The sequence below is a fragment of the Telmatherina bonti genome, assembly GCF_933228915.1.
Source record: "Telmatherina bonti genome assembly, chromosome: 11".
Taxonomy (NCBI): domain Eukaryota; kingdom Metazoa; phylum Chordata; class Actinopteri; order Atheriniformes; family Telmatherinidae; genus Telmatherina; species Telmatherina bonti.
In genome coordinates, this window is record NC_136629.1 from 23,228,673 (window position 1) to 23,255,963 (window position 27,291).

At 36.0% G+C, this 27,291-nt stretch overlaps 1 protein-coding gene across 1 annotated transcript in view; it reads left to right on the plus strand.

Moving 5' to 3' along the window:
- The window catches only part of wdr27 (WD repeat domain 27), a gene marked incomplete at both ends in the record, with an annotated part of 35,799 nt that extends 8,808 nt beyond the window's left edge, over positions 1–26,991 (plus strand). Inside the window, 12 exons of the mRNA XM_079248766.1 lie at positions 1,209–1,278; positions 2,914–2,982; positions 3,077–3,180; positions 3,728–3,817; positions 4,606–4,727; positions 6,083–6,216; positions 6,939–7,033; positions 7,930–8,051; positions 11,513–11,610; positions 15,095–15,197; positions 19,006–19,104; positions 26,881–26,991. Of these exons, the coding sequence (XP_079104892.1) occupies positions 1,209–1,278; positions 2,914–2,982; positions 3,077–3,180; positions 3,728–3,817; positions 4,606–4,727; positions 6,083–6,216; positions 6,939–7,033; positions 7,930–8,051; positions 11,513–11,610; positions 15,095–15,197; positions 19,006–19,104; positions 26,881–26,991 (1,217 nt within the window). The remainder of the gene's footprint in view (positions 1–1,208; positions 1,279–2,913; positions 2,983–3,076; positions 3,181–3,727; positions 3,818–4,605; positions 4,728–6,082; positions 6,217–6,938; positions 7,034–7,929; positions 8,052–11,512; positions 11,611–15,094; positions 15,198–19,005; positions 19,105–26,880) is intronic.
- Between the last annotated feature and the right edge of the window lie 300 nt (positions 26,992–27,291).

Consider the following 27,291-nt stretch of genomic DNA (forward strand, 5'->3'; position numbering starts at 1 on the left):
TCGGACAAAAAAAAGAAAATCATAAAAATCCATCCCAACAAACAGACAGATGTTCTTATTAATTCACAGAAAACATCCATTTGTGTTTAAAACATTTGAAGACACTTGAATTATTTGATTTTCTTTGTGGAATATATCCAGCTACAAGAGGAGCAGCAAACTGCTGTGATTTTACGCGGATTTGACAAATCTGGAAAATTGTCTGAGACTCTCACTGTGCTTTCAAAAGTGTCTAGTGTAAAGTCAGCGTAAATTATGCAATTTTTACAACCCAATAAAACTAAATGAGCATTATATATCAGCAGGAGGTCAATAAGGCTGTTGAGAAAGTCATTGCATCACCATGTAATTACATCTTTATCCAAAAAAACCTTTGTTTTCTGTATGTGGGCTGTCTTGGAAAAAAGATTACTTTCAGCAGGCAAATTTATACACAGTACAGTGAAATGGAGCAAGGTACTCCATTTGACTGTTAAAATGCAACAGTATAATTGCAAATGTTTACTCATTTTATTTACAGATAAGCAGTGAAGAAACATACTTTTCATCAAAGAAAATAGCTGGAAAAATAAAGAAAATTGGAATATTACCTTTATTATTGCAGCAAAGGATGCATTGCATCAGCGCCACTTTTCTTTAAGAAACACAATGCACTCAGCATGTTCAAGTCAATACTGCAGTGCATTTAAACACGACAGTTTCAATTACATTTAATCTCTTCATGTCAATGCAATAAACTTTGTTTTTATTCTGCTGCAACTGCAGTCCCCCAGCAAATTTCTGCCCAGAGATTCTGAAACTATTTTTTTTAGCATGTGTTTGACAGAAGAACAGTTTTTGGAAAGCTTTACACATTTTAATGGCTGTGGAAAAAATGAGCTTACTGTTACAGCAAAGGCACTGACAGCGAACACTTTGCAGGATAAACCATCCCACTATTTGTGGCACATTTCTTAATGTTAACACCAATATGTGATCACCTACTAGTTCTGACCCCTCTTTTTCTGGTAAAACTTTAAAAATCTGTTCACGTATGATCAGTAATTGTAATAATTACTGAGAAATAATAGTTAATGATATTTATTTCTAGACATCTAATTTATGGTATTTTTTCAACATCTCCTCATTAGTAATTGCGCTGTCGCTTCACTCTTTTTGAATAAATAGCTTATTTGTCAGTTGTTGTCTTTTTTCTCTTTTGTGCCAAGGAGGAATAAAGGAGCAACCTCTGGTTTTTCATTCAAAAGTGAAGTCATCAGGATACACCAGTGCCCCAAGGTAAAGTACGCTTACAGAGAAACCTTTTGCAAATAAAATCATATATTTTTCCAAAACTTGGGCATTGAAAGTACATTTTCAGACAGAAATTAAACTTGCCTTGTTTTACTGTATAATTTTTAATGATAAATTAATTAGATCAGACTAAAGCAAAGATACAACAAGTAAACAACAACACAAAACTTGAATATAAAGTTTATGTGATAAAAGCAGAGTGGAATAGTTGAGTTTATAGCTAGGATTTGAATTTGACTGGAAATTTGATGTCTCAAATGCATCATGGGAGAGAGTTTCAAAGGTTAGCGGCAGCAACAAAAAAAAACAACCTATAACCACATGTTCGGCACTTGGTCCTAGGGGCAGTCAGAGGTTAGCATCAATGGCGCTGAGGGTACAGGGAGAGGTTTAGGGGAGGAGCATGTCTAACAGGTAGCAGGGGGCCTGGTTATTGAGTGCTTTGTGGGTAAGGAGGAGGTTTTGAATATAATGTGCTGTGGAATAGGGAATGAGTGATGGTTGTTGAGGATGGGTGATGTGGTTTCAGGAAGGGGGGTGGGTAAGGAGGCTGGTGGCAGTCTTGAATGTACTGAGGTATTTTGAGGAGCTTGGTGGTATAGTGCTGTAGAGGATCCTATTCTCGTAGTCTAAGCAGGATGTGATGAAGATGTGAATAATTGTTTCAGCTGCAGGAAAAGAGAGAGAGAGGGACGGAGGTGGACAATGTGTTTGAGATGGCAGAAAGCTGTTTTTGTGAAACTGTTGTGCGATGGTGAATCTTGCGTCAAAAGTTACTGAGGCTCTGGCAGTGGGGCAAGGTTGACAGTTGTCATATGAGGGCTGGAAATGTTTGAGGCAATGAGTGAGGCAATATGAATTAATTTAGTGAATTTAAGTCAGATTTACTGGAATTTATGATTTTTAAAAACTATAGTGCACTTTTCACTGAGAATGAGGGTGCAGAGGTGGATATTAAAAACTGTGGGTGGAAGTCGAAGCTGGACAGTTGCTGGTGAGACCAGAGGAGCAGACTGTTGGTCCAGATTGTGGCCATGGGTGTTGGTGGGAAAAATGACATGTTGAGTTAGATTAGGGCAGTCAAAAAGTCCAAAAAAATCAAAGAATTGTTTCCAGTTTTTGTTGTCAATATGTATTGACGTCATTGAAACGAGCGAGACGTCAGAGAGCTGAGTGAATCGACATCTCTGATCACTAAGAAAAGCACTACGTTCAAATTATTCAATAGAAAGAGTGGAAATGAACTTGAGTTTGAAGCAGGCCTTAATCAACATGCTGCTGATTGACGGTTAAAATATGGCTACCCTGTTTGTTGGGGCAGCCATGCATATACCATGCGTCTTAGATTTCTTTGCAGCTAGCTCAACAAGGGGAGCCCTGTATTTATCTTATATCCTTTTAGTGTTTTCCAATGCAGACCATATCAAAATATGTCACATATTCATGTCCACAAATTGCTTTCTATAATTTTTGGTTTACTTTCTAAGAGCAAAATTTTTACATCTTACATGATATGCATTTAACATGTGGTTTGATCCATGCGTTGTGCACATGCAAGTTTTATCTATTTTGCTTATTTTGCACCAGACTTTTGTTATGTATGTTTGTTTTTATTTGTAGGAGGATTATGTTTTCCCCAAAAACAAATGTTGAGAAAAATTCTTCCTCCAAAAAAATTACCAAAAATGCGTAAGTTGTCCATCTTACTGTCAGAATCTGGTGTTAAAAAGTTTTTTTTTCATATAAACATCATGTACATAATTTGCATGCTTTTGTCATTTAGAGGTTTACTCCACAGAGATTACCCAGCGGACAGTGCAGCACCAACTGTTCCATATATTGATCTTAGCATCTCCAACAAACAGGTCTCATGCCTTCAGTATTCAAGTAAGATATATGCTAAACGTTTTGGCCAAGTATTTGCCATTTCTTTTATGTTTTTTAGAATTTTATCAAATGAAGTAAGGACCCTATTCTAACTTCTTTGAGACATGTCCCTGCCATCAAATTCTAACAGCGCTAATAAAATGTGTCTCTTCAAACATTTGATGTTTTCTGTGTTTTAAACAAGAGGACAGTTTCTGTGACTCAGCATTTTGCCATTATATCCAGTTTTATAGTCTCCCAACATTTGTGGCATTCTAATGACATTGCCCATGAAAAGTATCTTTATCAAATAAAAAAGGCACTATAAATGTAGACTGAATTGCATAACAAACATATTAGGTGTATTTAATTCTACATGTAGTGGACACACACTTTGTCTTCTAGAACTGAGCTGAAACATTAATTTATGACATATTATTGGAAGTACATTTAGTGAAGTGTAAGGGCAAATAGTCTGCTTGCAGTCAAAAGGCCTTACTGTGAGATAGTAATAAATTCAATGGTAAAATCCAGACAGAATATTTATGTGTTTCCTTTTTCTCTTCAGGTGATGGAAAACAAATCCTGTGTGGTCTTGGAGACAGTTCAGTGTTATTGTACAAGTCATCTCTAACTGGCAGTCCAACTGTCTACATAGGTCTGTCATACAGATCCAAGCCTTGTTGTCCTTTGCTGTACTTTTCTACTTGTGTTCTCTTTTTGTCACTTTTTGTTAACATTGCATTTAAATTATGTTATAGAAAGTGTGATTTGTTTAAGTCAGTACGATGCTGCTTTAGTCCATTGATTCCATGTACATTCTGTTCACAAGTTACTTAAGTTTAAAATCTTTCTATGTTTTTTTAAGAGAAAGGAGGAATGTTACATGAAGGAAAATCATCCTCAGGTTGAGTTAATTGCTGCATTTATTGCGTTTATTTGATCAATCTCCATTTACTTGAAATTAAAGAAAGATTACATTCCTAGGTGTCACCATAAAACAGTTAATTAAACTTTGTTACAAAGAAACTGGCTAATCCAAAGCAGAACTGGCCCATCTTATGTTTTTTTGTCACACAATAAAATATTGTTGTGAAAGAAAAGAAAAAGGTCAAAAATAATATCTGTATGGCGTTTTACAAAATGTTGCCAAGACTTACAGGTCTTTTTCAGTTGTGGTACACAGTAAACACCAACAGGCAGAAAAAAGATGGCTTTCTGGCTAAAACATGTCTGAAATTAACAGCTGTTGTTCAGCAGCAGAGACATGGTGACCATAAGGGGGCAGTAGAGATAAAAGAACAGATGTTGAGGTGACGTGTTGGTCACCATGAGCCTCCTCTTTTCAGTCTCACTAGCTGTCTGAACAATACCATAAAAGTAAATGTTGCAGCCCCCATTGTATTACCAGTTTTATTTCAGGCTTCTCTGTTTGTATGTATGTAGGGCATGACAAGCCAGTGAGCAGTGTGAGCTGGAGCCTCAGCAGACAGTGGTGGCTGAGTGCATCAGATGACTTGTCACTTCGGATTTGGACCATTTGCAGCTCAGAGCCTGCTGCAGTCATGGTAGAAGCAATTTTTGTTGTTGTTGTTGTTTTTTATATTTATATAAAGCATTGCTTCAGCATTTCAATGTCTTTACAATTGTTGCCCCTTGCCAACTTTAAGCCTCTACGAGTCCCAATCCTAACCATAACACACAGTGAAATGAGGACCAGTGTGCATGATGTCATATTGTAAACATGCCGTGGTTCTGAGAGGGTACAAACTCAAACTGGTTTAGAGGTAAATCAGAAAAACTGCAGACACTTGCTGCTGTGTTTTCAAAGATTTACATGACTGCTGGAAGAATGGCGTCCATTCTGGTTCTGTGGTATTGAAGTGTGGTTGGCACCAGATCTAAAGTGCTTCTGTTGCTTTTCACAGTATTTGCTTTTCACAGACATCTTCCAATGAAAGTTTACTTTTGTTTGTTGGTATTCTGGTGTCTGTTATACAGCATTCTAGTCGGCATATTTGTGAGCAAAACAAAGAGTCAACCCCATGGTTTTTATAGCAGTCTCAAAACCTTCATATTTAAAAAGATGATAACATTAAATAATCATAATAATACTGAAATGGAAGTAAGGCATGTGGACAAGGAACAGATAATCTTAACTGAAATAACTTTTTGTCACTGTAAGTGGAATAAAAAATTCCTTAACCTTTGGAAACAAATCTTTGTGATCAGTCACTATGTTTAGTAGGCCCTAAAACATATTTTTTACATATCTTAAGTTAACTATGCAGAAAAAGTGAAATTATGTATAATTAATCTGCCCAAACTTAGAAAAAAAATGGCAATACGTTTTTTCAGAGGGACAGCAGCTATGTTGATGTGCAAGCTTTATTAAGTTATTCTTAAAAATTTTAGAGTTACTGTCATGTTCGATTTCATATGTCAGACATTTGTTAATGCATTAACCTGCTCAAAACAAACATATGTAACACAGATTTGCTTGATTCTGAGTCAGGAAAAACAATGTTTTTGATGAGCAGCTTTTATCTGAGTTAACGCCTGATTTTTAAAAAGCAGTTTTAATTTTACAGTGACTTTTTTTTCTTTGGAATAAAAACTTTGAAACGATTTATGATGACGCAAACTACAGAAAGCTTGTCTTTAAAACTGTGTCGGGGATCTGAATTCAGTCAAAAAAGGATACCCATATCAGATTTACATGGTTTACCTTGAATGGCCACATGCTCAAAGCTGATTGAAGTAGATCTAAAATAGTTTTACTATGCATGGATGGAAAAAATAAATAATTAAATTTCCCCTTTGATACATTTTGTAATTTCATATTTTACTTTAAGCCAATAATGTCTGCAATGTTTTCAGATATTTAATTAACTTTTTTTTTTCTCTCTCCTCACTGCATCAGGATGACGGTATGTTCTCCAAACCCATCCGAGGTGCTCAGTTTTATTACCTTGACAAGTTTATACTCCTGGCATCTGGATCATCTGTATACTTGTGTCTTTACAATGTGGACAGCACCCGTGATGATATTAAAAAGTAATTACTATTCATTATTCTCTTGACAAGTAATAATATATATTGTTCAGCTTCTAATATTGTATTTATCAGAGCACAACATGTCAACTTTTGTGTTTTATGTATAATATCCTCTGTGGAGTTTCACTAGACTTATCTTTTGACAAATCTTAATACCGTATATTCTGTCAAGCTAAATACTTTCATTCACCGCTGAGAACTGTTGTCAATGCAGGAAGCTTAATTGATATGAATGTTTGTAGTGTAATGGAGTAAAGTTTCAAGTCATGTGTCATCTGCCACTTTTTATCTACATTTATAATCAGCTATTGTAATAATGACAGGTAAAAAGACAAAATGGATAAGAGATGAAACCTTTTTAAAACGTATGTAATCTCCTGTCTTTGTTAGTAAAGGAGTATTCATTTAGCTGCTACAACAGATACAGCTGACCCTTCTTAACAGCCAAATTGTTCAGCTGTGCTGAAACTGTCAGGACTTGTTACAGAGGCGAGGGAAATCCCAATAAAGGACATGTAGTAGCGCATGTTGCTTAATCATTTTCATTCTCTTGTCACTTGCATTTTTTGGATTGAACTGCTTCAAATGTCAAGAAAACATAATGCCTTTTTACTAACCCCCTCATCCCCCTACTTAGCTGTAAAGATTAGTAAGATATTGTCAATATTTCAACAATTTATCTTGTTTGGAAAGTGATGCAACTGTTTATCTACTCTTTCTAGATATAAACAACGGAGTGTCATCAAACCAACTAAATGTCTAACAACATCATCCAAAGAAATCACTGCCTTGTCTGCCATCAATGATTTCCTGTCTTGTATCCTTTTTCATGTTGGTAAAGTCCCTTCAGCAGAAAGTAGTGCAGACAGGACCGCAGTGATGCTGACAAAGAGAAGCTCTCTTTGTTTCTTGAAGCATGTGGCTTGAAAACTTCCATGTAAACCACAACAATCTCACAAAGTCTTTAACATGCTGCCTCAGGACTTCCACTGTAGATTTTACCCATAAAGCATTTAGGTGTCTTTAATTCTTTAGGAATGTCTGCATTCCAGACCCTTGTTAGGCTTTACAGTGCATTTACTTTCCAATAAAACCACCCAACAGAGTTGTGATGGAATGAGTTAGATCCTGTCAAGATTGATTTTGCAGCAGTTTGCTTTCAAGGTAAAGACGAAGTGAAAATACATATGCAGTGATAATGCAAATAATTTTTCCCCTAAATATAATTTTATTACAATTTTTTTCTTAGCTCTGTCATGTGTTGTATTGACTGAGGCGTTATTAAAAAGAGATATACCATGGATGTTGTGCAAATGGCAATTTCTGTAAAATGATGACATGTAATATAGAATTAGACAAAAACTAAATAGAAACAGCATCATTTTTCTTTTAAGTAAGATGTTGTACAAAACCTGAATGTTTTTTTTTTTTTTTAAATCAAGTTTTTCAACCGGCCAGCGACTCTTGACCTTTAGAGATGAATAATAAAAGCTGTCCAGAAGATAGCTAACTTGTTAATTTAGCTTTTTGTCTCAGTGCACTGTCGTAGTTCTGCAACTTAGACCATAGATCATTAAACTAATGGATGTGCTTTTTTTGTTTGTTTGTTGTTTTTTTGTTGGTTTTTTTTTTTACTTAAGAAGGCTGTTCTTCAGACATGAATGGTCCTAGAAAAGTAAAATAAAGTCAACCCTTCCTAACAACTTTTCTTAGACATTGTCCTGGTGTGTGGTTCAGATCGGTCCATTCAAGTGACAGACATGAACAAAGGTGCAGTTGCCTCGGTGGTTCCTGATGCCCACAGCAGAGCCATCCACTGCATCACACAGAACAAGGTGAGTCTACTCAAATGTGCTTAAATCATACAAAAACTGTATGTATTTATGTTTACAAACATAATTCCTTACTTATAAGTTTTTTATATTCACATAATGGCTTGACATTGATAATAAAACCCAACACTGCAAGATGATACAAAGTACAAACAGAAGATTTAAGATTGTAACGCTGAAGATTCAGTGGTTTTAGGATTTAACTTGAATGAACCTGCATATGTATTATAACAGTGGCAAGCAAAATACAAAATAAGCAAAGTACTGTACAGTAAAACATTTACAAATGTGTATGGTAAAATATGGACAGTATTACATTTGCTAGTGTTATAATATAACCCATTTCTTATAGAAATTCCTTATTAACTTATTAATTAACAGCTAAACAATTCAGGAAGGTGACAGAAAAGTGTGTAAACTAAAACTTAAACCCAACAAAAGCAAGATAATTCTGCAGATCTGAACTTGGGGCAGTGTGGTGGTGCTTGGCACAGCTGTACTTGCTACTGTTGCTTACCAGCAAGTCAGAAATGTCTGCTGAAAGTTCTAGCAGTGCTTGCTGGAGTTTTTCTAGGTGCAGGTATCATCTTCTCATAATTCATAGATACAGATGAGAGAAGTAACCATATGAGCAATCATGAAACTACGCAAATCTTCTTTAAAAAATATTTCTAGTTTGAATGATGTCAAGTTGGATAAGTATCAGCCTATGATATTTCCCGATCTGTAGTTTCCTTAAAAGTTATGAAAACGTGTAATCTGCAGTTTAATTGATCTCTGAATCATAACCACTTAGCACAGAACCTGCTTGGCTTGGCATAAACTGGTAGTGAGTGCCTTTTCTTCCACCTGACTCTTGAATGTTCTACTATTTAACAAGTTAAAGAGTTACATAAGACATCGATGAATGTTGTTTGCAAGTTACATAAGGCAGATTATCTTTGAAGGAATAAGAGTGCTGGTTTGTGGTTTAAGTGAAATAGATCATGGTTTTAAAAAATGTCTTCGGCCAGACAGGATGTGTCATCATCAGTATCATTCATCTTTAAGTCGCTGCTACACCAGGATTAAGACTGGCATATGTGATGGGAGGAGGACTGTCATTCTTGATGATGGCCTTGGAGTAACGCTGTTCCATGATGCAATTTGGTTTCATGTGGACTTACTCCAATTTCTGCCCCAGGCCAGTGTGGACTGTTGTCTAACAAAATGACAGCAAGAGTGTTTTCTGCAGAACTCTGCATAAAACTATAAAGAATCTGCATTCAAGTACAGATATTATTGTTCTATTACATAACAATTTTCAGTTAGATTACAATGAGGTTTCTCTTTTTATATATTGTAATATGAGCATTGTGCAGCTTTGTAAAAGCAACAAAAATATCCATTTTTAGTATCAAAAAGTTTGCAAATGATGATTCACCACAGATCTTCACAAAGTTTTATTGAAATTCAAAGAAGTGTGGATTTGTTTGGGGAGAAAGCTTGTACTCAGTGAACCTTGATTTCTGTGTGTTTGCCTCTGCAAAGTTGATGCTTTAGCCAGCTTGGATTAGCTGGATCCGCTGCTGCTACTAGCGTGGATTAAATGCATTAACCCATTCAGCTGAGATTCACTCTTGCACACAGCTGACGGTATTCCCTTTACCCAGATGTGCCTGTTCTTTGTCATGTCAGCTTTTGTGTGCTATGCACAGTGGAAAGCCTGTGGTGTGTTGTTTCAGCTTGGCTGTTTCATCGGTGAGGTGTTCCCTGCATAAGTGCCCGAGGGCCTTTGGATGCTGTAGGGTTAGGAACTGTGGATCAGAGGGATTGCCCCTGCCTGGACACTACACACATAACATCACACTTCCCTCCTTTTCTTGCTTTGTCGTCCGAGACGGTCCAAACATCGGGAACTGCTGCCTGAGAAGCAGCTTGTCCTACTTGAAATTTCCATCACCTCCTCTGGAAAACTCACCTGGAACTCATCAGACCAGAGGACTTCTCGGAAAATGGAACTGGAAATGCCCTCTCAGACTCCCATTCTTACACTCTTCATGGAAATCTAAACAAAAAACACCCCGACCTCCGTACTGTCTCACTCACACATTTAACTAAATCATCTGCTAACTTGGTTTGGAAGACATAAATGGAATTTATGTGGAAACTCAACATCTGCAGTTGGAGCCTATCTCAGCGTGGTACATAAATGATGGAAAATGACATAAAGAAAAATTTTGATTCCATTCCATTTTTTTATTTATTTATTGCTACCTCAGGGTGATTACATTGTTTTTAATGTCATTATGCTCACAGTTTGTAGAACTACCTTGAACACAGTTCTGTCTGACGTACATTGTAAGATGTAAATACACTTGACGCAAACAAAAGAATGCAAGAAGTTTGCAAACACAAGAGAGACCTCACATATTCATGATAATCGTGATTACAGAATAATTTTATATAAACAATGTTAGAATATTTGTTCATTCTCCAATAGGTATTGTGAAAATGATAATCTGAAAATCTGAAGAAATATCTGTTATGGAGGGACAAGGATACACTAAGTCTAATATTTGCAAATGGCATTTAGAATAGATGTGACTGTCCTGAAGTAAAAACTACATGGGCTCAAGAATATTTTAAAAACCATTGTCTATGAAGAAATTTTGTTCCAGCTTTTGCAAATGCTTTCTAAATGCTTCCCTGCTCCAACACACCTCATTCAAAATAAATGGATCCTCCAGCTTATTGTCAGGTTCTGTACAAGAGCATATTAATGTAAGCCAGATGTGTTGAAGCAGGAGTTGCATAGCCCTAATATAGCTAGCAACACTACAAAAACATATAAAAATGACTTCCAAACACTCCCACCTTCTAATATTCATGAAGATAAAATGGAATCAAATGTAGAATTTTTTCTTCTGTTTTTACGGATTCTGCACCACATTAAAGAAGTGAAGGTAACCTCCAGTTTGTTCTTCAGATCAAAGCTGACAAGCATCAGTTAGTGTGCATTAGTTCCCACAAGCAGTTTGTACCTTAAATGCTGAACAATATATGCAGAATTTTAGGCAACAGTTAACAACCAAGGAAGGCCTTGATGATTTTAGTATAACAAAACAAAGCTTCTGCACATACTGATGCAAAACCCCTCTTGTCCGAACTTTTTAAAATGCTGTGCTGACTTCAGATCCAAAATAAGCATGCCCTGTTCAAAAACAATATTATGTGTTATGTTTAAACATTTAAAAGGTTTAGTTCTGTAAGCAAATAATTGCACGCTGCTTCTCTTTACATTTTACTTGATGTCCTAACATTATTTGATACAATAATATCAAACAATCTATAATAATAATAATAATAATAATAATAATAATAATAATAATAATAATATCTAACAATATCAAAACTGATTTACAAACTGTTCCAGTCATTTGTTTGCTTGGTAAATAACTGTGCTTATTGTGTATGTTTTACAGGGTTCCATATTCAGCACACAGGCTCCAGATTCTTACAACCTCTTCCTCACCAGTGCAGTCACGGATGGTGTGAAGATTTGGGACTTTCGTAATCTAATGTTTGTATTAAGATACAAGAAACTCACCACTTTAGTATAGTTTAACATGAAGTCATGAAGATTTTGCAGTTGTAAATGAATCTTTGCAAATAATTAGCAAATTTGTATATTGAGTTTTGTCATCCTTCAAATAATCAGCCTGAAAAATTCAAGTTGGGGTTTTTTGGGGGAACATCGGTGTGTTTGCTGAATCAACCATGGTGGGGGTCCAAATTGGTCAGTGTGTCAGAATCCAGTGGCTGGAGTGTGATATAGTGTTGTAAAGCAAAGTAATGCTCTGGGTTGGAAAATAAAAAATTGCCCTGGTACCACAGGGAAATGAGGGTACTGCATTTGTGTCCCATCAAAACAAGTAAGGACTATAGAATTTTATACTCAGTCCTTATGTTGTATTACTAGTATATCTGAATACTGCTTTTATATTTTTTTTTCCTTCAGACAAACAATCACGTTTCAGAGTTTTCCTTTAGTGCCCCTGGCATACTCAATGGCAACCTGACAGAACAAGAAATGATAAAAACAAACTGTGCTTCCCTTTTTGATGGCATTTTATGTCAGAAATAATTATTTCAAGAAAAACTGGGGCATATTTCTGACACTTCTTATAAAATAACTTTCCTATCACAAACTATTTGAATTATTCATCATGATAGTTTAAAGGATAAATTTCTAATCAAGGGAGAACACTGAAGTCTTTTTAACGAAGGGTATAAAATGACCTTATATTCTAAGTACATGATCATTTTTCTAAAACAAACATCCCTTACTTGATGACTAGATAGACAGTTGCTCAATTTTCAAATTATAAAGTCGAGACTATTTTTATATGATACCTATTTGCAGATGTCTTCTTAAGATAGATAATTCATTTAGACCTCTTTTGGATCACAGAATGTTCTTTTTGGCCCCACAGAAGACGTTATTGAATAATGCATTCTTTCATGTCTGAGTCTGCTTCCATATTAATCTCCTCACCCCAGACTCCTCATTGCTATCTGATAAATATTTTTGCCTCGTTTCTAGGTCAAGTTCTCTTTCTCAAAGTTGTATTATCGAGCATCTCTCAGCAGCTGCAGTTCCTCTAAGGTGAAACATATGGATACATGAAACAAAAAGCCTTTTTATTATTTAGTTTTGTCTGTGCTTTCAGTTAGATTTTCCTTTTACCTAGAACTAACCACAAAAAGAGTTACAGCGCACTAAAATTAATCTCTTTCGTTTTATGTGCGCTTTGCAGCTAATGGAAGTAGTCAAGTCAGTTTATTGCTGATGGGTCGTTTAAACAACGTTTAATCATTGCAGAGAAAATTCCATTTTCCTCACACACTGGTGGCAAAAGAAGGATTTGAGAAGAAAAATGTGTTTTTGTGGGTTTGTTTTCTACAGCGATCCTTCAAATTATTGAATGAACTTCCAGGAAACATTCAGCTGCTTTAAGATAAAGTAATTTATGTCTACTTTTAACTACTGTAATAATGTTAAATTAGACAGGAGGAAACTTAATGGGAATCAAACTTGAAGCCTTTTCTTCTTTCTAAATTGCATGGAAGTTTGACTGTAGGTAGAAAATAAGTGTAGTTTTGTTAGGTCATTGCCATTTATAAAGTAGATCATTTATTGACAGCTGTTGTCCAAAAACGCTGATGATGATTGCTGGAATTGTGCAATACAAGTCATGCAGTACTGTTCTCATTAGACACGCAGAACTACTGGACTGGTTTGAGTTTATTTGTTTAAAGTCCAAGCCTTCACTTACTACTTATATTTCAAAATTGTGTGTATTGCTCCAGTTTTGCAAGTTGCATACAAGCATTTAGCAGATGCATTCAGATACTGATCCTAAAGATGGTGAACAGATGGTAATCTGTTTCTCTTTAGTTTAGTGTTGAATTCCACTTAAATCAAGTAAACTTTGTGTCATTTGAGGATTGCTTTACTAGCAATAGATTCTGTGAAAAAATGCATCAGAATTTTTATTAGATTGTGTAATAGGGGGAAAAATACCAGAAAATGATAGTTTTCACACAATTTGCTCTGATGCTGTTATATATGCGGAATTATACTGGAAGCGAGTAATGAGCTATGATTGGCCGGCTAATTTCCTTGATGACTGACACTGAATACCCAGGTGGATTAAGTAACCACATAGGCTCCCATTTAGGAGGATCAGACCCTCTAATGCAGTCTGTGTTAGTCATCAGGAAAATTCCAGATAGTCATCACTCATGAAACACGGAGAATGTGTCTTTGTGGAACTCATGTCGGCATCTCCCTTTCTGCAGTGAAAGGAGAGGATCAACATTCTGACCCGACAACCAGAGAGTTTACTCTGACCTGTTGAAGTGATTTTTTTGGGGATCATGGTGACAGCCTGTGATAGTTATGTTGTATACTTCTTTGAATGTGATGGTGATTTGCAAACAAGTTCACTAAAAATTGTGCAGTATCTGTGAATTTAAGTGAATGAATATTATGTTAGACATTTAACCATCTCTCTTGCATAGATTTTTCTGTTTTCCATCATCTCCACAGTCAAAACCATGGCTTATCGCGCAGTGCTTATTATCTGCGGTACTCTAGTTGGAGTGGCTGCTCTAGCTGTGAGTCATGATGACCCATTTTCATTTGGAAGTCATTGCCTTTACTTCCATTAGTCATAAGGATTCACTAAGCATATCATCAACCTTTACAGACATAAGACATCAGAAAGGAGGCTAAATAATTATGTTAAATATGACAAATCAACAAGAAGAATTGCCATTAATTTGAACTTCTTCTCTGAAACATTTCTATATTATAAATGTCTTGTTTTTCCACATTTCCAGTAAATGTTCAGAGTCACTCGTGCTGGGTAGATATCAATTTTTCTTGATAGTCTCCCTTTAATATGACCTACTTTTACTTCAGCTTAATGACATTAACATGTGAAGGTCAAAGACATGCTCTCACCAGATCCTGTCAAAGTACTTCTGTGCCAACATGCCAGCTCATATTGGTGACATTGTAAAGACATTACATGCTGTTGCAAACTAAATAAAGCAGCACACATGTTACACAAGGGACCCTTTCATCATTTACTACCCCCTCTTTGTGTTTTACTTGAGTCATGCTCAACTCCTTGTCCTCTGCAACTTCAGATGTTTGTAAAATGTAAAAGTGGAATATCACTGTCTCTCCGGGCTGTATATTTTGCTTCTTCACCAGATTATCATATTTACGACTGCATTCATGTGAAATATGACTCTAACCTTTTGTTTTAGCAGGTGGGTGGGGGGTCTCAGACCACTTGTTTTATATATCAGTCCTTTGGCACCCTTAGTACAGAAATAAAAGCTGTTTGTAAGCTACCTTATTTAATTTTGAAACACATTATGCACATCCTTCATTTACAGTTATGACATAAGTGAGAAATGATGATTATTGAATTGAGACTAGATATATGAAACTGATTATTATCTCGCCATTATGTCCATCCCTTCACCAGGTGTGTGCGCCGCTATGAGAATCATTTGAATCGTTGCCATCCATGCTCCTCAGCCATCTCACCCTGTGGCCGGTACATTGCTTCTGGCTCTGAGGATAAATGTGTAAGTTGTTGCTCTCTGTGTTTCCCTAAACACTGTATGTTTTATTCTTCCTGGCAAACACTTTGTTAAATTACATTTACTATGCAATTTATTGTTTACAGGGGGGATCTATGAAAGCCGCTCGCGATATATATGATCATTTACAAATAATATTTCAATGCATGTGGAAAATTGGAAATGTTTAAAGTTCTATGGAACTGATCAGTTTCGGTTCCTTAACTTTTTTTGCAGTAAAAGGAGATAATGTTGAGTCTGCCTTTCGAAAACCAAACTAAATCAATTTAAAAGACTACGTTTGGCTATCTCAAGAAACTGCAAATGTAGTCACTGCACAGACTGTGAAAAAATATGGGCATGATAACAAATGTGTTGCCCACTGCATTGTAGTTTCAGCTGGGTTTTCATATATCAGTGAAACCAAATGCCATTTCAAATCTGTATTGTGGAGTCTTTCGTCTATTCATTTCAGGCTGTAGATAATTACACAATCAGTCCACACATACCTACAGTATGATGTGTGCTGATGATGATGAAAAGCAACATCAGTGGTAATCAATCCTTCAAACTGATTGCTTTCTTTTTCTAGCATAGACTGTAATCCATCCTTACCAAATATTTTTTTCATCTAGATCATCAGAAACTTTGCTCAAATGATCCAAAGTATTTTTTTGACTCACTCTTGAAAGCTATATCCAACTTTATTCTGATCCCTAAGTTTGCCGATTTTCATCTGTGGCGATTGCCAAACCTACCACACCTAGCTGCATGACAGGGTTTACTGTGAAGTAGAAATTGGTTCATCCTTTTGTTGATGTGTGGCTTGAGATTTTAAATTAAAATTACTTTTATTTAAATAAAAGTGGGGGTAAAACTGGGACATCATCAAAGATCTGCAGGAATAGTGAATGTACTGAGGAATACTGTTTGACCTAATATTTTAAATTTAGTTGTACGCTAGAATCTGTGGTGAACCTGCCCAAGGTGTACTTCATGTTTCATCCTATGGTTTGTTGGATAGACCAGACAGAATGAGCAAGTTTTTTTTCCCCCATTGTCATGTAAACTGATTTGGAAAAACTGTTTTGACTCAAGTCCTAAAGTGAGTAATTCTAAACTCACTGACCACATAATAACCACTTCACGGTTCCTCTGTGATGTCTAAAGTAGATTTTAAAATTATTTTTTGCATGTTCAGCCCCCAAAAGGTCTGACTTCTTCATATCTCCAAGGTCTCCTTCATATTTGCTCTCACCCCCCACTCTTGCTTCCTCTGATGCTCATCCCCTTAGATCTCCCTTCTGCTCCAGACTTTAAGCTTCCTGTCTGGATGCCGGTACTTTCTCTTATTTCTGTTATGTTGCACCACAGGTTTTTAATATCCGGCTGCTGAACTTCTCCACAGAACATCCAGCTATTGTTACCTAAACTTGTAAAGGTCTAAGACAGCAGCATGGTTTATCAGTTTTACTTCCATTTAAGGTGATGACTGTTCGTGCTTGTCTCAGATATGTTTAATCTGGATTCAAGCCTTTTTCCAGCTAAATCAAATTCAAAATTCATGCAAAGCAGAGCTGTTTAATTGCTTTTCCAGACCACACCTCACGCTTTTTTTCAGGACATTTTCAGAAGACAGCCTCCCTTCTTCTTACCCATCTTTCTTTTCTCCTGGTGTTCTTGTTTGTCAAATGCAGCGGGATAATATATGCTTGCTGCTACTTATTATTAATTGTGGGGATTCAGCACAGCATGGACATCTTGGAGCATCTCTATTGAGATTGGACATTTCCAACGCTTCCTGGAAATAGGGAGAGTATATGTGGTTAGGTAAATCGTACTTATTTGTGGCTGCCCTGAGACTTCTATGAGCCAGACACATTTGTACTTGTCCTAATATATCAAAAAGCAATCATGGAAAAAAAAGAATGCGAACACTCCAAAAAGACTCCCAAGATCATATTACACTTTTTCCAAAAATCATAGGCCAGAAGTAATCCTCATGGAATGTGATTTCACTATGGTTAATCTTAAAATGTATACATCTTGAACACAGTGTTTTTATTTTATCCAACACTTATTATTTGTAAGATAGTAATTTTATCATAAAGCATAGTTTGATTCTTTTGCCATACTCTGTTCTTTGGGTGCTACATATAGTTTATAAACTGACAAATCAGGGGATACCTGCTGTATGGATGCATTTTGCAGAGGTTTCATTCTTTCAAATGTTTGATCCCCTTTTAGGCATCACACATTTGATATCCCTCAGAAAGAAGTCAGTCTACCCTTTTTCACAGAAACATGACACACAACAGCTGCTGGAATCTGACGAGCCTTCATCTGGTAACGAACATCCACACATCTGTTTTTATCTGTGCTCATGGAATGGAAGCAAACACACATGTTTTGAAACTAGCTGATTGAATTCTGATAAAAATAACAATAGATTTAACTACTGATCTAAAGCTTATATTAAAATCCACAAGTATGCATTTTAGTCTCTTAAAGATGTCTGCACAAGAAATGTGCTCATGTCTTGTTATCCTCTCAAGGCCAAATGTCAACTCCACACCTACTTAACATCCTCATGGATCATTAACAAGGCTTATACAACCTCAAAGCAGAAGAAAACAAACTCCTGAATTAGTAAGGCTGCATTGTGATTATTAGTCATTTCCGATATATTAAATGCTCTGTATGCTAGGTGGTATTTGTGCAGCAAGATTCAGTATGAGTGTTTCAGCAGGTCTGTTGTCCTTTTTTCTTTTCTTTTTTCTTTTTTGTTTTAAATCTGTTATTTGATTGATACTGGTACAAATACTGCATGACTGTATTTGCCTGTTCTGTGTAAGAATGCTGATAACATCAACAGCCAGAGTCCAGCAGATCTCTGGACCCAGTTACAAACTCTTGGTGGCCTTTGAGAAATTAAATATGTCTTTAGTGTTTGTAATAAAGTGACAGGTGTCTATAAAGTTTTAGAAAGCACTTAAATTTCATCCAAAATGTGTAAGTGTAATGGCTTTGCACAGGCCAGCCACACCATTGTATGTGTGCAATGGAGTGCAAACTTGGAAAACAGGGAAGCACAGATTTGTCTCTTGAAGTGAATTGTCTTAAGTCCTTTATGATTTAGTCATTTATTTATTTGTTTGCTAGATTGTTTTCATGTAGCTTTTTTTGTTTGTTTGTTTGTTTGTGTTTTAGTCTCCTTTTTACTTTTTCCCATTTTAGTACATTATTTTTTGTATCTCTTAAACTTCTTTTATTTGTTATTGTTTTCAGGTCTATTTGAGCTTTGTTTGAACTTTTTAATATTTAAAATATTGTTTTCCTCACGGGGGCTCATTCTCGGTGAGCAGAGTTGCTGCTGCACTTATCTCCCTGTCTGGATGGCTGGGGTCCTGTGCTGCACTTGCACTCTGTGCACCCATGTGTGTGTGTGTGTGTGTGTGTGTGTGTGTGTGTGTGTGTGTGTGTGTGTGTGTGTATGCATGTGTAACTGTGTGAAAGAGAAACTGGAATATTTTTTAAATTGCTTATTTAATTTTAATATGCATAAATAGCTTAAAGCACTTTGTGTTGCTTTGTGTCATGAAAAATGCTGAGTAAATAAAACGTTAACTGGAATTTGAATTCCAAGCCATTCCTAAAGCGAATCTGCTTGTGGTTGTTAGGAAAAACTTGTTCCCGCTAAATATTTTTGTGTATTTAATATAACATACACCAATCTTTTTACTGTTTCTTTATTTCCTATATCTGTACATTGTGTTGTTACAGCTCATGCTTTTGTTCATATCATTGATTTCAGGTCTATGTGTATGACATCCGCAGCAGCAACTACCTCCACAAACTTCAGAGACACTCAGACACAGTGCTCAGCGTAGCTTTCAACCCTGCCACACCAGAAGTAAGAATCTTTCTACGTATTTGTCTTTTTTTCATACATTTCAGCCAAATTTCCCATTTTATCTTATGAGCACATTCAGTACTTCAACAACCCTAAATTTGACCTACTTTCTCCACTCTTGAGTTTTTCTAGTATGCTCATTTAATGCTGCACACAACAAGCTGTACCAGCTACTTAAATATATATATTTTTTCCTGGCTTCATTTGGTTATGTTGATGTTTTTTTCCACATCTTGAACCAAAACATAATAGTTTTCCTGTCACAGTTTTAAGAAACAGATGTATATTTTACTATTATTTCACTTTAGAGTAGGGTTTCATTCTAAGTGTCTAAATAACTGCATTTGAGCACAGATAGTGTAGAGTGTGACATAGAAAGATTTGTAACATGTCTTCTGGCTCAATAGTGTTTGATAGGAAGGAATGACATCCTCTGAGGCTGAGGTCACATAGCAGAGCTACCTGTAGTTCAGGGTAGTTGGAATGCATCAGAAACTTTACAGACACATTTTAGTCGAACAGCCACAGTGAATACGCTTAGCACATCATGGACTTCTGTATAGTATAGATTATGGTTCAACAAAGCTGTGGTGGCATTTCCTTACATGTCAGTATAAGAGAACAGAACTGTACTGCTTTGATAACAATGTCATGGAAATCTGGAAAAACGTGTGCCAAATATTTCACAAAACAGAATATTAACAACCTTTGAAAAGGTTTGAAGCTGATTGTGTTTATATGTGGATTATCAGTTATTCAATGCAGTTTCTGTAAGATAAAGCATAGTTTGCATGAATCCACTGATGCTTAAATAATATTAAAAACACAGAACAACTTCAAAATCACTAGTAAAGAGACCAGTAGTAGTTATCAGTAACTGTGCAGCACTGTCTAACATCGCCAGTCCAGTTATCCATGCCACTATTGGCAGATGTAGCAGACACAAGATAATTAGGACAGACTATAGCTGCCAGATTCATCTATACATTTCTTTAAAAGAATGCACTGTCTTAATTTTACCTGTTCGTTGTATTACAAGGTTCATTGTATTACAAGGCATATTGTACTTTGCTGGTCCACTGCCACAACTGTCTGACAGTGGTGGATAGGTTGAGTTTCAAAGTTGGGGAAAAAAAAGCTCAATATGTGTTGAAATTTGGAAAATATGTGCAGTTTTGCTAAAGAAAAAAAACGTTTTTTTGTTGTAGAAACAAATTCTACTGCTATTTTTGTAGAAGCATCCTTCAATGTCCAGTAAAACCTCCAGAACACTCATAATAATTCCCCCAAAAAATGTTCATCAATGGCTTTATTGGCATCTTTCATGGCAAAATAGATTTGCATTAGAAACATGCAAAACTACACAGAAATAGCACAACTTCTGCAGAACGTCTCCTGAGACGTGTTGACCATACTTTTGATCCAAGAAACCATTCAGATAAAGTTTGCAGCACAACAATAGTACATTCATGTTTCCAAGACTGAAAGTGGAAACTTTGGCCGACAGCCATTTGCTGGCTACAGACACCCTGCAGGTTTTGAAGACACACTTCATCAGTCAGAAGATTCCTGCTCCACATCACTTTGTCTGCACCCTGTATTAAGGTTAAAAAATTATACAAAAGATTAAAGCAAATGCTCAAAAATATAAAGCAATGTTTGCACAGATACCTGAACTTTTCTATTTAATAACAAAGATCACAGTTTAATAATTTGAACTATTTGTGTTAATCAAGGTAAAAATTTCTATAACATATGTATTTTTCTACACATCTTAGCATATTCATTAAATCCTGTCACATTTGTAAAAATACTAAAAACCTTTTTACAGTATCTAAGAGCTGATTGTTTCTCATCTAAAACTGTATATGTATAATAATGTCATGATGTCATCTAGGATTTGTGTCTCCTGTTATGTCAAATGACAGGATCTTGCTAAGAGAAATAGTAAACTTCACATATGCCTGTAAAAAGAACTGGAGGGTATGCAAACTAGAAACTATTGATTCAAACTTATCTTGAAAAAAGCATGCCCTCATGGGTTAACCCTGTTTCCAACCATGTTAGACTTTAGTTTATGAACAAATTTAAGACTAATGTATAACAAGAGCTTTAATATCTGAATATTCAGCACTTGGTCTTTGCTAAAGAAGCAGATTATTTTTGCTGCTCTTCTGTGCCTGTCTCAGCCCTGTAAAGTCTGATATCGTTTATCGAATGTCTAGCAGGAATTGCTGCTTGAATGTCCATCTTTATCTTCTTCTTTTGGCCAAAAAAGACACATGTAAAAATTATTTAAAGTTCAGGAAGCCCTGGAAAATGCTACACCGTATTTCCCAAAGCCCTTTATCTTTTAAGATCCTGGCAAAATTGTCCCCAACCTATGCTCACCTTACTGTGAAGCCACATTTGTGTCCAGATGTTCTCCATATTTGTGAAAACTGTGAGAACTTTCTCATGTCAGACACAGACAGATAATAATGCATATTTTCCACTCTTTTTTCCCCTATGTTTTCCATCCTAATACTTAAAAGACCATCAAGCAGGCAGATTGGCCTCTGGGGGTACATCCCCTCAGGTTCCTTCCAATACTTTAGTCTGTAGAGGGGAAGTCCCTGCTTTTATGGTCACCTCACTTTGTTGTCTTGTAAAATCTTGTGGGATTTCAAATGGCATGCGTCTGTAACATTTTGCAAGCGTCCCTGTGTGGGATTTACAGTTAAATGTGCAACTATGAAAATTTCAGCAAAAGTATTGTTGTAAGAGTTTTGTCTGTATGTAGATTTCCACAACTGTGTTTTTTTTATGTTGACTTGAAAAGCAGTACATGAATACAAGAAACAAACTTCAGGCAAAACAGTTTAAGAATTCTGACAAAAGAAATGGGAGATTAAAAAAAAAACACAAAGTATCTAAGAATATTGCTTTATTAAGATAGGATTCAGCAGTACATAAAAGAATTCAAGGAGAAAAGAATAATATCTTAAAATATGCTAGTTTGAATTTAAACTCCGTGGCAAGCTGGTCTCATATCAAATCCTTCATCAATCCATATTGCTTATTTAGTTTAATGTTGATCCCAGAAGCTGCTAGGTAAGAGAGAGGGTACACCCTGGACAGGTCACTAGTCTATTACAGGAACCGAATTATGTAATCACTCACTACTACAGTCATTTGGCAGATGTTTTTACCCAAAGCAACTTGCATGCGATAAGTAATCAATTAATCTAACATGCAAGCCTTGTGGGTGGAAGGAAGCCAGAGTACCTGGAGACAACCCAGGCATACACAGAGAGTAAGGCCACTGTTCAAACCTTCTTGCTGTGAGGCCGCAGTGCTAACCACCACACCACCACTACTTAAAGATTGATACATTTCTGTGGGGTTGTTATTACCTACTGCTAATGGGATGGTAGAGGTTATGTTTTTGCCAGGGTTTGTTTGCTTTTTTATGTTAGCAACTTCACACAAAAACTACTATACAGAGTTTCATAATTTTTTTTAATTTTTTTTTTCATTTTCGAGAATGGGTTTTGGTCGAACTTAGATTCCATTACATTTTGGGAGTGATCCAGATCACCATCTGGATCCAGGTTTTTTTTTTTTTTATGAAGGATTGTTTATAATTGTGAGGTCAATTTTTAATGTATATGCATATAACACCACAGTAAATGGTCAGGGTGCTTGGCCAAAAAATACAGAAGTTCCTAACAGGTTTCACAACATATCAAAGGTAAATCTGGATCTCAGCAAAATTCCAGAAACTATGATCTAGAACAGGGAGAAATTGATGCTTTTTGCAATTTTTATCCCTGCAAAAGAACAAATTAAGGTATAAAAATGCAACAAACACCACCATGTAACCAAGACACTGTGGATTCATTATGGATGGATCTAGGAATCTTTTCTATTAGTATCAGCTTGTCTCAACTTAACTCACTTCAACTCGTCTCAGCTTGGTCCTGTTTGTTTTCCATTACAATTTAGAACCAGCTCTAAAATGGACGGGGTTTGTGTGAAATCACTGTGTCGTCAGTATTGTGCGCAACAAAAAAATTAAACAAAAGAAAAACAAAAAACGACGGGACAAACACAAGATGGAGGACCTAGAGGCAATATATCTGCTACATGGTCTGTGGCTTGTTTTCAGCAACATTCATATTCTGTGTTTACACCCATAGTGTAAACATAGAAAATGAATGTAGAACAATAACATGGTGGAAATGAACTGTTTTGCAGAGGGCTGCACTCTCCAAGTGCTTTCCTAGTTTTAGATTTGCTTTCATTCTAAATCTGTTTATCTTTGTTCACTGTTGGTGAAGTTTAGGTGCCAAAACTACTTACATATAGTTTTAGGAAACGATCATGGCTACAGTATAAATTGACCCTTTTACTTCCTTAATAAGGTATTACAAAGTTAAAATTTCTTTTTTGTTGTCTTTTTTCAGTTGCCACAATGGCATTCTGGCCCATCAATATGCTCCCAAAGATATATCCCTTTTCTGTTTTTCAAGCCTTTCTTGTAAAACCAACATGATTTATGCTGTGAACCAACTTAACTGTCTCGCTGAGATACTTAACTATCTTGGCAGTTACAGTTGTTCCTTTCCATCTCTTCATCTACATACACTGCACATACAGCAGTAATTCACACCGTGTAATGAAAGTCACACCTAATAAACGCAGAAACCTAAACATTCTTTGGATTATATCACTGGATTATTTAACTCAATAGTTTGAGGAAAATATAGTTTGAATAAAAGATTCCAGAAAAAATAACATTTTGACATGGTAGGATTTTTAATTCTGACCATTTAAGTTAACTGGGGATCGATTGACTTTCTCTGCACATTATGTGATATTCTGTCTTGAAGCCTTTTCACCTCCAGATAAAACACTCTTCATGCTGTTAAGGGCCAGAAAGCAAACACAGAGGTGAAATCTGCTCTCTGCTCCAAAATGTCTCATCAGAGTGAGATATGGACAGAACTGAGACGACACTGGCTTCTGTTCAACATAGCTGGAACAGGAAGCTACCAATTAGCAATAGGTATTTTTAAATTTCAAAACTTTCAAATATGCTGGACAGAATTTCAGTGTCTTATCTAACCCCCCCCTGAAGAAAAAACAAATAAAAATGTTTTTTAATATATAAAACTCATTAAAGCAAAAGCTGTATATGCTTCTAAACAGGAACACTTTCTTTTACCTCTAAATTTGAGCATAATGAAAATTTAAGGTAAAACTCTGGGTTCACTGATTATACACATCAGTTTCAAATCTAATTAGCTAACTTCAATTAGATTAAACTTGCTTTACAGTGCAGGAGATCCCAACAGGACTAGTCTTCCACCAAAGTATAAACTATTAAATTAGATATTTAATTGTTTTGTATTTGTTTTTTTGTTTTTTGTTTTTTTTCCCAAGGATCTTCTAACGTTTCTTAGAGTATTGTCCAAGGCTCATTCGGAGCAAAGACATTGAAGCAATGTTTGTCTTACATGTGTGCCTACATAATTTCCTCTGTTAAGATTTGTAGTAGCTTTAAAAAAAATCTGTCAGCATTTGTTGCCACCAATTTGTCAGCAGCAGCAACAGACTGTGTGTTTCTTTTACTGCTTCTTTGATGATGTAGGCAGAGAAGACCAAAGTTGATGCTTCTTTCCCCATTTACCATATCTGTCTTCCTTTTTCCTTTCAGCATGTTCAGTACGGATCTTGGTGTGCTGACATTAATGAAGTTTGTGTTATAACCTGGTGAATGATCTTGTTTGGGAGGGAAAACACATTGCTCTCCATATTATCACAGCTGCAGCTTTTCTGCAAATGGACACATTTTGTCATCCAGCATGCCAAAATCTGAGACATATCCATCTAAGATCTAATCTTCGCTGCATTTTTAATTGTCATATTTATTCTTTCTGGGAACTGTTGAATTGTAGTTTGCTATCCATGGTATTAAAGTGTCTTAACTGACACTAATTTACATCATTTAATGTGCACAATGCAAAATGCAAATTATCAATGTGATTTTACTTAGAATTCCTGAATGGCTGGGAATAATACTATGATATATGAAAATAAATCAACAGAAAATGATCAATAAGATGCAGCTAACTTCAGAGATTCTCACATGTGTGGCATACAATCTCTGATATTGTTATAGGGCAAAACTTAAAAAATGTGCCTGTGTAAAACCTAAAATGAAATCCATAAAGACATCTGACACTGCAAATAAATCCTTAAAACAGACAACAGACTTGTGAGAGCTGAAACTTCAATAACTTACTTGCTTTGGCTCCCCAGTGACAACACTTTGTTTGTCTACAGTAAATCAGTTTGCAACAAGTCCTGACTTCTGACCCAGAAGGTCAAGCAAAACCCTGATCCGTTCCAATCTATTTATTTTAGTCTAAACACAATGAAGACTGAAGGATGCAGATATTGGATGAGTTGCATCACAGATATTTTCTGTGAGTGTAAATTAAAATAGAAAAGAAATACACAGTTGATACTGACTTTTATGAAAACAAAAAGGTCATTAATTACAGCTGTGGGACAGTATGTTTACATGCGTGTAATAACCAGGTGATCATGGTTTTGGATACCAGTTTATAAAGAGGGCTGTGGTTGCCAGTAAAGCCAATTTCTGAACGCTCTTTAGTTCCAAAGAAGCAGAACCCAGACAGCTTGAAGTTGTTAATTAAGTTAACTGCAGCAGAGAAGAAGAAGAAGACAGATTTAAAGATAGAAAAGATGTCGAAGTGAGTAATGAAACTCCTTAGTTTTTTTTTGTTTGCTTGTTTTTTCACTTCAACAGCAGTGCTGACTTGGGTGTCTTTTCACAAAATCATCATCTTTTGCCTGCACATAGATCTAGAACTCCTTGGTGTGTCTTTAGGAAAGAGGCTGCAACTTTAACCCATCCAAGGCAGACTAAATCCACTCCAGTTTATTATCTTTGAGTCATCCTCAGACCTTAGCGATTGTAATTCCCTTTCCCAGCAAAGGCATCTGGATGCTGGTAAAAGCTTATTTCTTCTGACATAAAATAGCTTTATATGTAGAGGAAAAAAAGGAAAAAAGTTGGCCTATTATTTGACTAAATGTGTTTCTATTTATTACTGCTTGGCAAATAGCTGTTTTCTAACACTCCTCATGTAAAAAATAAATTGCAATTAATACTTTAAAAGATACTTTTTGTACACCTAAAACTCTGAAGTCACCATAAAGAATTCGGCCCAAATTGTTTAGGTTGCAATTTGTTAAAGAAGTTGGTGTTCATATCGTCATCACAGGTTACACAGGTTGAGGGAAAAAGATGAAAAAAAAGTTAACTTTCCATATAGTTGAGAGCTGATTGTCTTTGTGATAGCTTGCTGTTTGGGCAGTAAAATGTTCAGACGGATGTCAGTTTATTGATGTGTGGGTGCTTATTAATCTGTAAACAGTTGACTCACCATGACTAGCACTGAAAGGAACCCCAATCGTTTTAAGTGATTAAACCGAGTTATCTAAGTTTAGATCTAGCAGCAGTATCATATTCTTAAGTGATAAATGGACGGCATGGAAAATCGAAAATCTCTTTGGGAAACACAGAAAAGTTCCTGACCTCAGTGGTGTGTATCGTCTTAAAGGAAGCAGGTGTTCTGTTACGTAACTCGGCTCTCTAAGTAGTGGGTTGTAAAAAGGAGGGTGATGTGTGACACGTTTGCTGGGAAAGTTCATCCACAAGAGTTAAAGCAAGTGATGTCATTCTTTTTCTGTTTCTTTTAGCTGCTAACTGGGACCTTGGATGGGAAGCTAAGACTCTTTCAGTCCAGCAGTGGGTCCCATTTGTCTCATGATTATGCTGCTGTGCATAATGTCCCCGATACGACTGCGTAATTGCAGCTGGCTGTTCTGAAAATCATGCCGGTTTCATCAAGACAGCTGAAGTGCACAGGCTGGGAGTTTATTAGAAAAGAAGACTGGAAGAGTTTTGTTTCAGCTGCTGTTGGTTTAATAAAGAACAATAAAGCAGGTATACAGTATATGTGAAAAGATGTATGTGTTCTCCTTGTATGCCATCTTTTGTTTCTGAATGAGATATAAGGGATTTTTTTTTATTTTCCATTAAACTACATTAGTATGATGCAGTACCCAATTTTAGATAATTATAGCAAAATTTGTCCAAAAACAATTGCC